Raw genomic sequence first — 12,053 nt, forward strand, 5'->3', positions numbered from 1 at the left:
GAGTGTGACCCCGAAAACAGTCCGGACACTTCAGATTGCCTGTAGAGCTGTCTCGGCAGAGGACATCGCACAAGTGGGGTGAATCAATATACGACCTTTCACATCAGCATGTGGAGGAATGCAGTCCTTTCTCTACGAGAAGCTTCCAGCCTGTACCGACTTGAGACAAATCAGCTCAAATGTTGACCTCCTCTGGAAGGTTTCGCTTACTGTTCGATCACCTCGGCCCTCTTGGACAGGAATGATGCAGATGGTACACAAGGGAGAACATCCGGGTGAGGCATCAATAATGTTTCTGCCCATGATTGATCTCAGTCCAAGTGACTTGGACTGCATCAACTCCACACTGCATTTCGTTTGTGAACATGCGCAGAGATATGGTGTAACCCCGATACTGACATTTGATCAGCCACTTTGGTGGAAAGCTCTCACCGTAGTCAAGAGCGAGCCAGCGGACAGCAAACTTCACTCGATTGTTCTAAGACTAGGAGAATTCCATACACTCATGAGTTTTCTTGGGTGTATTGGCCACCTGATGTCTGGTACTGGACTCAAAGAGCTTCTGGAAGTTGCATATGCCAGCAACACTACAACCCACATGATGAGTGGCAAAGCCGTGTCTAGAGCTATACGTGGACATCTACTCGTTGATGCAGCATTTTAGCTCTTTCACGAGCCTCGATTCAGTATACAAAAAAAACAAAAAAAAAACTCAATGCAAAACTTGCTTCGAAGGTATTTCAGATGAACCTCCCAAGTGATGGAGACAGCGAGCGTACAGTTCCAGCAGATCTCAATGATGCAGGCGACTTGTTTGACGGTCTGATGTCGGGTGACCAAGCAGTGTCAGACATCGAGTCATCGAAGGTGATGGAGGTCATTGGAGACAAAATCAATCAGGTGATTGATACAATAAGGCATCAACGGACAGCGAGACTGTGGTTACAATACATGGAAATGGTGGACATTATCCGTTTTTTTCTGAAATCTGAAAGAACAGGGGATTGGATGCTTCACTTGCATATCCTGCGCGCCATGCTTCCATATCTTGCAGCTTCCGGACACAGACACTACAAAAAAAGTGCCTGCACATATATCTGCAACTGATGACCGAGTTACCAAAGGACCATCCAGAAGTACATCAGAAATTTCTCCAAGGATTCCAAGTTGTCCGACGGAGCGACAGATACTGGGCTGGTCTGTCTACAGATTTAGTCATCGAACAAGTACTTATGAGAAGTCTGAAGACATCAGGTGGTCTGACCAGGGGACGAGGGATGACAAAGACACAACGCTCAGTCTGGGTCATGGCTAGTCCTTTCTTTGCAGAGGTGAACAACGCCCTCCAACACCTCACTGATGTGATACGTATGTGACAAGTGAACAGCACAAGGATCTATCGAAGTCTAGACAGAAAAATGATGTAGCTGATACCCAGAAAATGCTTGAGTTTCTTCATGAGAGGGATCCCTTTCAAGACGACGATACTCTTCACAACATTTTCACTGGTATAGTTGCCCAGACAACGGTGAATGTTGATGAGGCGAAAACTGTGGGAGAAAGGCTCTTGGGCCAGACGAGTGGTAAACGTGTGCTTGAATACAGCTTCAAGAAGAAGGGTCAAGCCATATCTATGGACTCAGAGTCTGCAATGAAGACACCAGATGGAGACATCAATATCGACCCTCAGTTACTCTTCCAGAGACTTGTGATCGCTGGCACTGAAGTAGGAGACTTATCCAAAGCACTCCTTTGTGAGTTATGCACATATCCTCCATCTTTGTTCGAGACCAAATATGCCTTGCTGTCCGCCAATAAGCCAGCGTTAGCCTCAGCAATCAAATCCTTGGCACCTGCCGATACTGCACAACCGTCCGATATACAATACGTACTCGATGGCGGTGCCCTATTGCAGCGCATACCGTGGCAGTCAGGTGAACAGTACAAGGATATTCTTGACCGCCACCTGAAATATGTTCGTAGGCATTACGGGCATGCTATCGTCGTGTTTGATGGCTATCGTGAAGGTCCCTCAACGAAAGACTGTGCCCATCAGAAAAGGGGTGAGCGACCATCAGTGAAGGTATCTTTTTCTCAAACCATGACGCTTTCTGTCAAGAAGGAAGAGTTTCTTTGGAACAAGGAGAACAAGCAACAATTCATAGACATTCTTGGTAAGAAACTGGAAGAATCTCATTGTGAAGTGCTTCATGCGAGTGGGGATGCGGACCTACTCATAGCAACAACTGCAGTTTGTAGCTCTTCAAAATCCAACACTGTTCTTGTTGGCGAAGACACTGACTTGTTGATACTAATCGTGCTACTATTTTCGCAAGAATACTGCGCACACTCTCTACTTAATGTCGGAGCCGAAAAAGGGTTCATTGAATCCAAGACAATACTTGGACATTGGCAAAGTCAGAGAGGCTCTGGGTGATACTGTCTGTGAAAACATTCTCTTCATCCATGCGTACCTGGGATGCGACACGACATCAAGGGACTTTGGGATCGGCAAAGGCACTGGACTCAAACTGTTCAAGGACAATGAAATGTTCCAGCAAGAGGCCCTAATTTTCGGCATTAAAGAGTCAACACAGGATGAGGTCATTGCTGCAGGAGACAGAGCAATGGTTTGTGTGTACGGAGGCAAACCATCAGACAATTTGAACGAATTGAGGGTAGCAAAATTTCATGCTAAGGTGACAACAAACAAAACATCGTTGCACCCACGGGTACTTCCGCCCACGAGCTCAGCTTCCAAATATCACAGCCTACGGGTATTCCAACAGGTTCAGGAGTGGAAAGGACACAAACTCAACCCGCTTGACTGAGGATGGAGGATCATGGACACCAGGATGATCCCTATGCATTCTGACCTCGCTGCAGCACCAGACTATCTCCTAAAGCTGGTTAGGTGTTCTTGCAAGGGTGGTTGCAGTGATAAACGTTGTGGTTGTCGGAAACTTGGGCTGCCTTGCACATTTGCATGTAGGGAGTGCAGAGGTATTTGTGCAAATGCAGACGAATCAGTGGACGTTTTCGAGGATGCTGATGATAGTGACCATGGAAGAGACGAAGTGACGTGTTAAATATTGTGGACGGACAGAAGGACATTGGGTACAAATAGTTGTGGTAGTGTATTCAAACATGGTTAAATAAATAATTTAGAGTTGATTTGGTGTATTATTAAGAGTGATATTGTCATATAATTAATTTCCAAACATTGCGGTAGTCCGAAAAGTTCCCAAATCGGAAAGGACCTGAAAAACCATGTTCCACTCAATATATTTAAGTATAATTTTGGGCAGATATTTAGTAGACATCAAGGTCTCAGAAAAGTATTACTTCGTTTCTCTTGCAATTAGTGGCGGGTCCATTCACTTTTTGACTGGACTAATAGGCCGGATCTGGATTTGGACCAAAACCTCATCAGATTGTTATTGTCACCTACCCAACTCATCAACCAAGTCTTGTCTTAATTCGACAACATCGTTTTGAACAATATATCGTTTTTGGCCCAATCTCTCAATAGTGAAGAATCAGTTAAAAATTTCAGATCCAGAATCTTATCCGGATTTTCACCAAAGTCGAATCAACCTGTCCTTGTCAAGCACCCGACTTGTCCACCAAGTTTCATCCGAATCTGTGCATACCTTTTTGAGATATCCTGCTCATAGACAGACAGACAGATAGACACACAGGGGTGAAAATATAACTTCCGTTCACCTTCCGTGGCAGAGGTAATGAGTTAATTAATTGTTTTAGCTTAAAACATGAATGAACACAACTTTTTGACTAATCATGAGAGAAAATGATTCATAATAAAAGTACGGCATAACGGTTAAATTCCACTGGATATTTAATATTATGTATGATAAAGTTCAAACACCGACCTGGATGTTGGCGAGAAGACCCTCAACAGAAGAAACCTCCGGGAGGAGTAGCGAGGCTGCATTGTTCAGTAGTCCACGGGGTAGAGTGGCCTCTGGTCCTTCGACCTGGGTACAGCCCACCAGCCGTGTATCCCCTGTAAGCAGGTAACATAAACAAGTGCGAGTGATGGTTTCAGGGAAAGTAAGCCGACAGGTATAGTTTCTTTTCTTCACAAGGCCGAGGCTCATGGAAGAGCAAGGAGACGGTTGCAAGGTTATCGAAGGTCAAATGTCAACACAATGTCAAGCATCGCTAAAACTGAAATGTTCGGGTTTCCATCTTTACTATAATTCACCAAATGTCCGTCTGTCTGTCCGTTCGCAGGTACCGTAAAAACTGCTGAACCGATCGCAAAGATATATTGGGTGGATAATCCTGGGATCTCCAGGAGTAAAATCGGCTATTTAGTTTCCCCAATTTCAGCTTTAGTCTCCAGCATTCTCAGGTTTGGACTCCCGCATAACATTCGCGTTCGCATAACGTTCATTGTGACGCGTGACGGATGTTTATATGAATCGTTTAAATTTAAAAAACCTCTTCAATTTCTGATATTTTGCCATCGCCATATGCAGATTCGCCACGGACCCACGATCGATGTTTCTCTACGTGAAAGGACCCGTTTGTTTGCGAACAGGTACGTTTTTCATGGAAGTCCTTCACGAACTTGCTGTCCATGTCTGACGTGCAACTGAAGGTGCTACAGGAATGTGGAATTTATTGGTTTCATGCTTTAGCATTCGCCGTACCTGCATTGCCTGTTTGCTTCTGGCCTCCCAACCGTGCGTAGCACGGGTATTTCTCTAGTATTATTAAAACATGGTTTTAGGGTCATTTTGGAAAAGTAATGCGACATGAAATTTAATAATTATTGGCAGGTAACATTACACATTGGAATGTTTTTTACCCTCGCAGGAGGAGAGGGTATTGCATTTGGGTCCGTTTGTCTGTTTGTTTGACCGCACAGAATAAACATGATTTTCTCGGCAACCGTTGGTCCGATTGACAGGAAATTTCCACCATAGGTGCAATTCCACCTGTGTAATTTTTTAAATGATAATTATGACGTCATAGGTCACGTGGTATGGGCGCTATCTTCGAAAAATCTAAAAACTTTGCACCTCGATATCTCGGAAAGAGCCGCATAGAACAAATTTAGACATGGCTCGTCGTAAAGAACTTTCCATGGGGAATAAAATATGTTAATGATGATGCCATAGGTGCCTCCATTATGACATCATAATTCGACAAGTACAAAACTTCATCCGATCAAGATGAAATTTCTTGAGCATCATCTGGGGATAAATTGGTGGAGAAAAATAATAATAATGACGTCATCGGTCACGTGGTTCGGCCGCCATATTTGTCCAAAATGGCCGATTTAAAAAAAAGTATATTCCGACGCCAGTCAATCTTGTGACCCCCCCCCCCCCTCCCACCCCCCGCCTTCCCGTGCCTCCTCCCCCCCAAGCCCTCTCCCTCCCATGGATCTTCCGTTATCCCTGTTCTCTGCTGTTGAACTTGTGTGCTTCCTTCTCTCTCCCCATCTTGTCTCCCGCTCCCTTTATCTTATGTTTTATGTGTCAGTTTGTCTTTTTGTGATTAATGTTAGCTCTTACACGAGCCTCGATCTTGTATACCAAAAAAAAAAAAAAAGTCCAAAGTTGAATTGCATATCCATGGTTCCACGTCAAATATTTCAAATCTGCGCAGTATTCGTAACAATAGAGGGCGCCAAAGCCAGCACTTTCGAGACAAGCTCATGATTCTCTTATGATGTTACTGACCAGTATGTGGTCAAAGTGATTCCTTCACATTTCGTTTTGATTTGCAGGTGTTGAGCTTCATGGAAGTGAAGCAAAAATGGTGGACGAAGGGTCAACGGGCAGAAAGTGGGAATAAGGGGAAACTGCTGGACAATACGGCGATAGATAGGCAGGTGAACAGAGGACAGGGTACCAGCAGGTGTAGCGAAACTCAGAATTATAAAGGTGTAAGACAATGACGTAACGGAGGATGGCAGTTTTGAAGACCTGGAGGGAAGAGCAGGAGATTACAAAGTTAGGAAGGAGGTTCCACAGACAAGAGAAGAGCGGGATGTAGGAATGGAGCTGAGAGTTGAGCTTAATCTTGGTGAGGGTAACAGGTTAAGGGTTTCTAGAAGAACACATGCAACCTGGAGAGCATGGGCCTTTGCGTAGAGTCCAGAGGGTGGGAGTAGAAAACTCAAAGTTGGAGTAAAAGTGTGCAAGGCCACAAAGCTGCCTGCAATGATTGAGAAGGATACGCTAAGATTCAGCCTCCCGTTGTGAAATGGCGCTCCGTAATGATACGAGGGGCCTCAGATTTCACAGGCTCAAGAAAATGGAGAAGGGGCTGGAGGGCAAGATGGGAAGGATCCACCAACCCAAACGGGGAAGACACATTGCATGGCACTTCCGGTTATAAGCTGAGGGCGGCTGAGCAAGGCCATAGCCCTGCAGATAACTAAGAGCTGGTGGTCGGCTTTGAAGGTGGGCTTAGAGGTCTGCTGAACGAAGGTCACAGCTGATTTTAAGGCCCAAGATGTCCCGAGACTCTCGCTAACCCAGAAGCTTACCAAAAAAAAAGAAATTGGCGGCTCAGTCGGCAGACTCGAGTGAGTGTAGGACTTTCCAAGTCGGGCTTACCCCAATCCAGAAACAGGAAGTAAACTACTCTACTTTCACTGCTTTGTGGACCTTGCAGTGGTGATGCTAATCCAGCGCAAATTACAACTTGGTGTTCGAAGATTCTGAAGTGTCTCGTGAGACCCGTGCCAGCCATATATTTCAGGTCGCTACCGAGAAGAAGCACCTGATTGGCTTTAGAAGTCTTGCATCAACAGTTTGGTGATGTCATCAAACTCAACACAGTCCATCAGTGGGTTGTTCATCTCAATTTGCATCGTGCGTGGGTATGAGCATCATGTTTGTGTACATCTGCCCGCAACTTGATTCCTATCTTGATTCCCAGTGGTGTGCCACGCTGGATTAGATGGCTTTTGGTGATGTGTGCGTGCATCTTCCATCGAAGAGAGGAAGTAGAGGTGAAATCTGAGTTATAAATGCTCGAGTAGCAACAGTGAACAGCCAATGGTGACACGAAGTTACGTGCTTGTTCACTTCAGGAAAGATGAATGTTCATGCTTGAAGTTTTACACGTCAAGAGTAATGTAGGTCTCACAGGATGGTGCGGAGGTAGTGCCCTTGCCATTGTAGCTCTATAACCTGATTTTGATTCCAGAGACAACTATAAACGGTGGGATTGGGGCCTTCACAGGCAGGGTGTTGCATGAAAGTGCTAAAGTTCATTGGAGTGCCTATTAAGCTAGGTGTCCCATATATGGGCATCAGTTGGTCGAAAAACTTATTTTCTTGAAGTCCTAGCAGTGTCCATGTGTTTTATACCTCTCCCCCTCCACCAGCCCGCCCGCCCCCCCCCCCCCCCCGGCTTAGCGGTTAGGGTGCCGGCTTGGGATCGTAGGATTCTGGGTTCGAATCCGGGTCGATCGCTGAATTAACACCAGGGGGGTTGACTCAGCCTGTCATCCTTCCGAGGTCAGCAAATTGAGTATCAGTTCACTGGTAATTCCCTGCGTGTCGCAAGAGGCGACTAACAGTGTTGGCGGCAGGAAGAGCATCCGACCATAAAACATTGCTTCAAAAAGGGGACCAGGGTGCCCAAAAAAGGCCAACCCCTGCTCTGCGGGGAAAAATGGCCTCCAAAGGTGGTTCCACCCTCCCTCCCCCCCCCATTCCTGCCCCCCAAGCCCTCTCCCTCCCACAGATCTCCCGATGTCCTTGTTCTCTACTGCTGTACTTGTGTGCTTCCCTCTCTCCCCATCTTGTCTCCTGCTCCCTTTATCATATGTTTTTTATGTCCGTTTGTTTTTTGGCGATTAATGTCAGTTCTTACATGAGCCTCGATCTTGTATACAAAAAAATTAATAAATAAAGATGTCATAGTGAAGTCTCCATGAAAATAAGGTCAAGGAATTCCAGCACCCTAACCAAGTTCCAAATCCTTGCCAGAAATTGCAGATAAGGAATGATGTGATCTTTTTTGGACATTCTTTCATTCCTCGACAGCAGGTTGCATTGTTTGATAAGTGTGTTGTTGTTGTGGTGCAGGCTGCAGCGAGGACACAATAAAAATTGTTTAGGTGTTCACCTGTCACCTGTGAACTGCCATCTTCAATAATGAATAGCAACCATTATTAATCTGTGTCGATGATGTCAATGATTGATTCGACCATTTCCCTACACACGGGTCTAGCCTCGTGGAGGAGCTAAAATACAAAGGACAGCAGGTTTATAAATAAACAGCGGGTATTGGTGAGAGCGGGGATGGGGGACGTACACAGGAGGAAAGGTGGAACAACACATTAATGAGTAACAACGATCTGAAGATGAACAGAATGGGAAAGAATCAGCATATTTAGGAGAGATTGCCGACATTTATTGGAGGATGTGTGTGACCCGGTGAGGCTAGAGGAGGTCAGAGGTAGGAGAAGGCAGCCAGGCCAGACCTAACAAGAAATATAATGAATACACCCAAACATCAAACATGAAGCAGTGCCCTCCATAAGTATTGGAACAGTGAAGTCAAGTTTGTTGTTATTCCTATATACTCAAGAAATTTGGATTTGAGATCAAAACGACACTCGGTAGAGCGCATACCTCCACCAGGCGGAGCAGTTTACGTGTCGCATCCCACCGATAGGCCGGATCTGCATCTGGACAATCCGTCCTTGTCACACACCAAAATCTATCAGCTTGTTCTTGTCACCTACCCAACCCATCCACCAAGTTTTGCCACGCAACTTTTTTTAATATCGTGCTATATATATCGGTTTTTTTTGGGCCCCATCTCTCAATGCTGATGAATCACTTTTAAAAAAGGGAAAAAATTCTTGGATCTGGATCAGGATTCCGATCTTCACCAACATCAAACTAATTTATCCTTGTCACACACACAACCTGTTAATAATAATAATAATTCATTTATTTTGTATAGCGCTTTTCAAGAAGCCCAAAGGCGCTTTGTTCACGAAGTTTCATCTGTATCCATCCGTAACTTTTTGAGATATCGTGCTATATGTCGTTTTGGCCCTACCTTTCAATGGTGAAAAATCACTGTCAAACTTCCCATCTCCGGATCCGGATTTTCACCAAAATCTAATCATTTCGTCCTTGTCCCACACCCAACCTGTCCACCAAATTTCGTCCGAATCCGTCACCAACCTTTTGAGATACCCTGCTCACAGACAAACAAACAAGGGTGAAAACACAACATCGGCCCACCTTCGGTGGCGGAGGCAACAAACCCAGAGTTACTGTGGGTGATCATAGTGTAATGCGAACTCCGTTTGTTATGCATCCCCAATCATATTTGTCCAATGAGAAAGCGATGGGGCTATTTTGGTAAAGAACAGCAGCAAATTGTTCCTTCCCAGTGGCGATAGTGATATATAACTAGAGCTTCCAGGGAAGCAGAACTCAACTGAACTGACTGGGCAACTTTAAAGTAGGTCAGTTGTTAGATTATTGAAATATTCCATAATCCTAATCCATAAACATTTGTGGACGTTAAAGTCTTAACATCGTTTCGGAGCTGAAAACAATATGGCGGCCTATGGCGGCCATTTTGTGACGGATCGGGTTGGAATGCAATAGCAACCTACCTTGTGTGGTAAGGGTTAAACTATCTAAGTTTGATCAAAATCTGTTAATCGTTAAATCGTTAAATCCCTGTTTGTCGTTAAAGGCGGCAAAAAGGGTTGGCGTCAGGAAGGGCATCCGGCCGTAAAACATTGCTTCAAAAAGGGGACCGAAAAACAACAACAACCACGGCTCCCGAAAAAGGCCAACCCCCGCTTTGCGGGGAAAAATGGCCTCTAAAGGTAGTTTATTTGTCAACGCTGGAGTGTTAACGTCGTTTTCATGACCAAAAACAAAATGGTCGCCTAAGTTCGCCATTTTTCAACGGATCGGGCTGAAATGTAATACCAACCTGGTGCTTGGGGGTAAGGATGCTGCCTGTCACGTTTGATCAGAATCGGTTGATATTTGTGGACGCTGGAGTGTTAACGTCGAAAAGTTAACTGACGACAGACGACAGAGGACGACGACGGACGCCGGAGGGTTCAGTATGTGATGAACTCAACTGGACAGTAGTCCAGTTGAGTTAATAAGCAGAGCCTCGAGGAAATGGACAGCCAAGCAATTTCCCTACAATTGTGTGTGCGTGTTTGAGTGTGTACTAATTATTGTATCACATTTCTAATTCGATGGTTTATTAGAAAGAATGGGAGAGAAGACAAGAGAGATTTATAAGCTAAACAAACAAAGTAAGAACAGAACAAAAAAACCAGCAAAGCTTGTCAAAACAAAGGAAATATAACTAAGAAAAGATGGAAAACAGGAAAGGGCAGCAGGAGCAGACATCCGTTGATATGATAAATGAGAGAAAGAAGGATAGAGATCATAGACTTAGCAAAGACAATAACTCTGAAGGGGGGTGATGGTAAAGCCCGTATCAAAATCTAAAGTCTTGGACATGCATTTTTGTCTGAAGGTTTCATCAGCGAGACAACATCAGATTACAATGAAAGAGAGGGGATGAGGGAGTGGAGGGAGATGCAGATCAAAGGGAGAGAAAGAGGACAGAGAGAGATCAGCTTACCGATTGGCCCTCAAGATTGGCCATTGGCAATTCAATGGCCCTCCAGATCATCGGATGGGAACCGTCCATCATGGACGTTTTGACTCCAAATCGGAGAACTTCAAAATGGAGGATGCACAACGCTTGTCGTATCAGAAGGTCTTTCAGTGAAAGAGAGAGAGGATATTACCATGGACCACTACCCAAAAGGGGCAGTGTATAACGTACATGAGTGTTACATTAAGAGCCAGACTAAAAACAGACCGGAATAGGGTTCCAGACGCAAAAATGCGGAGCAGAAATATGGATTTCCGAGGATGAATAAGGACATTTAATCCCATACTGGATCATATTGTTTCATTTCCTTCTCGTTTTCCCATCCTTGTGGACACAAGGCGTTGTCTTGCTGTTCCGAGCGCTTCGACTTGTGTGCGGATCCAACAAGTTCGGATGATGCCCGAAGACTGCCAAGAAAAGTTGCGTTTTGTACTTCGTATCTAAGTTAGAATTGCTCCTCACGACCCCCGAAATCAGAATGTTGTCGATAAATAGAATGAAAATGGAGGAAAACTTACGATGTTAAAAAAAACTTAAGGATAACACAACACAGAGAATATGAGTAAATGAAATAAGAAACAAGAAAGAGCAATGAGAGAATAAGGAAAACAAGTTTCGAAACGCTGACCCGACAATGGGAAGATGTTTGGGAGAATGACATACCTCGTCCCCAAAGAGAGAAAAAACATCTCGGTGTACACTCTGTGCTGAAGTGTGCGTACAGGAGTGAAACTTCTGATTAATTATTTATTTTGAGCAAATTAAGCCCAACACTTAACTGTAACAATCCCCTTTTAGCTACTTCAGCTCTCCTCGCCCTGCCTGTGGCCCTCCGTCTCGCCCTTGTCCATCCCTCATTAATTTTACCCATCGATTTCTCAACCGTGGTCTGCATTAGTGCTGTGTTACGAAAAGGATGTACGTGTTGAAGAAGATGGGAGTGCCAGTAGGGATTGAAGGAGGGGGTGGGAGGGCATGATAGCAGCTCTGAGGATTTGGATTTTTCATATTCCTTGTCCTTCATTGTATGTCATTCATGTCTGTCCTTCATCGATGAATGGTTGGTTTTTGGTACAGCATCTAGTGGTGCATGGACCTTGAATGGGAACCATCCATCATCGAGGTTTTTCCCGTAAAATTCTAGAAACTCACGTGATGGGGAGTCCACAACCTTAGTTGTGTCCAAAAGTCTTTCAATTAGGGGGAAAGATGGAGACAGAGATATAGAGGGAAATGGAGAGAGATAGAGGGAATAGAGAGAGATGGAGATATGGAGGGAGATGGAGAGAGATGGAGATATGGAGGGAATAGAGAGAGATGGAGATATGGATGGAATAGAAAGAGATGGAGGTATGGATGAAATAGAGAGAGATGGAGGAAGT

At 44.8% G+C, this 12,053-nt stretch overlaps 2 protein-coding genes across 2 annotated transcripts in view; one reads left to right on the top strand and one right to left on the bottom strand.

Moving 5' to 3' along the window:
- CHM (CHM Rab escort protein) overlaps positions 1 to 12,053 on the top strand; it is a 1,037,168-nt gene that overhangs the window by 755,609 nt on the left and 269,506 nt on the right. The window lies entirely within an intron of this gene.
- Positions 1 to 12,053, bottom strand: part of LOC137439471 (dachshund homolog 1) — a gene marked incomplete in the record, with an annotated part of 165,664 nt that overhangs the window by 8,393 nt on the left and 145,218 nt on the right. Inside the window, 1 exon segment of the mRNA XM_068135240.2 lies at positions 3,894 to 4,027. Coding sequence (XP_067991341.2) covers positions 3,894 to 4,027 — 134 coding nt within the window.

The sequence above is a fragment of the Myxine glutinosa genome, chromosome 14, assembly GCF_964187855.1.
Source record: "Myxine glutinosa chromosome 14, kmMyxGlut1.1, whole genome shotgun sequence".
NCBI lineage: Eukaryota > Metazoa > Chordata > Myxini > Myxiniformes > Myxinidae > Myxine > Myxine glutinosa.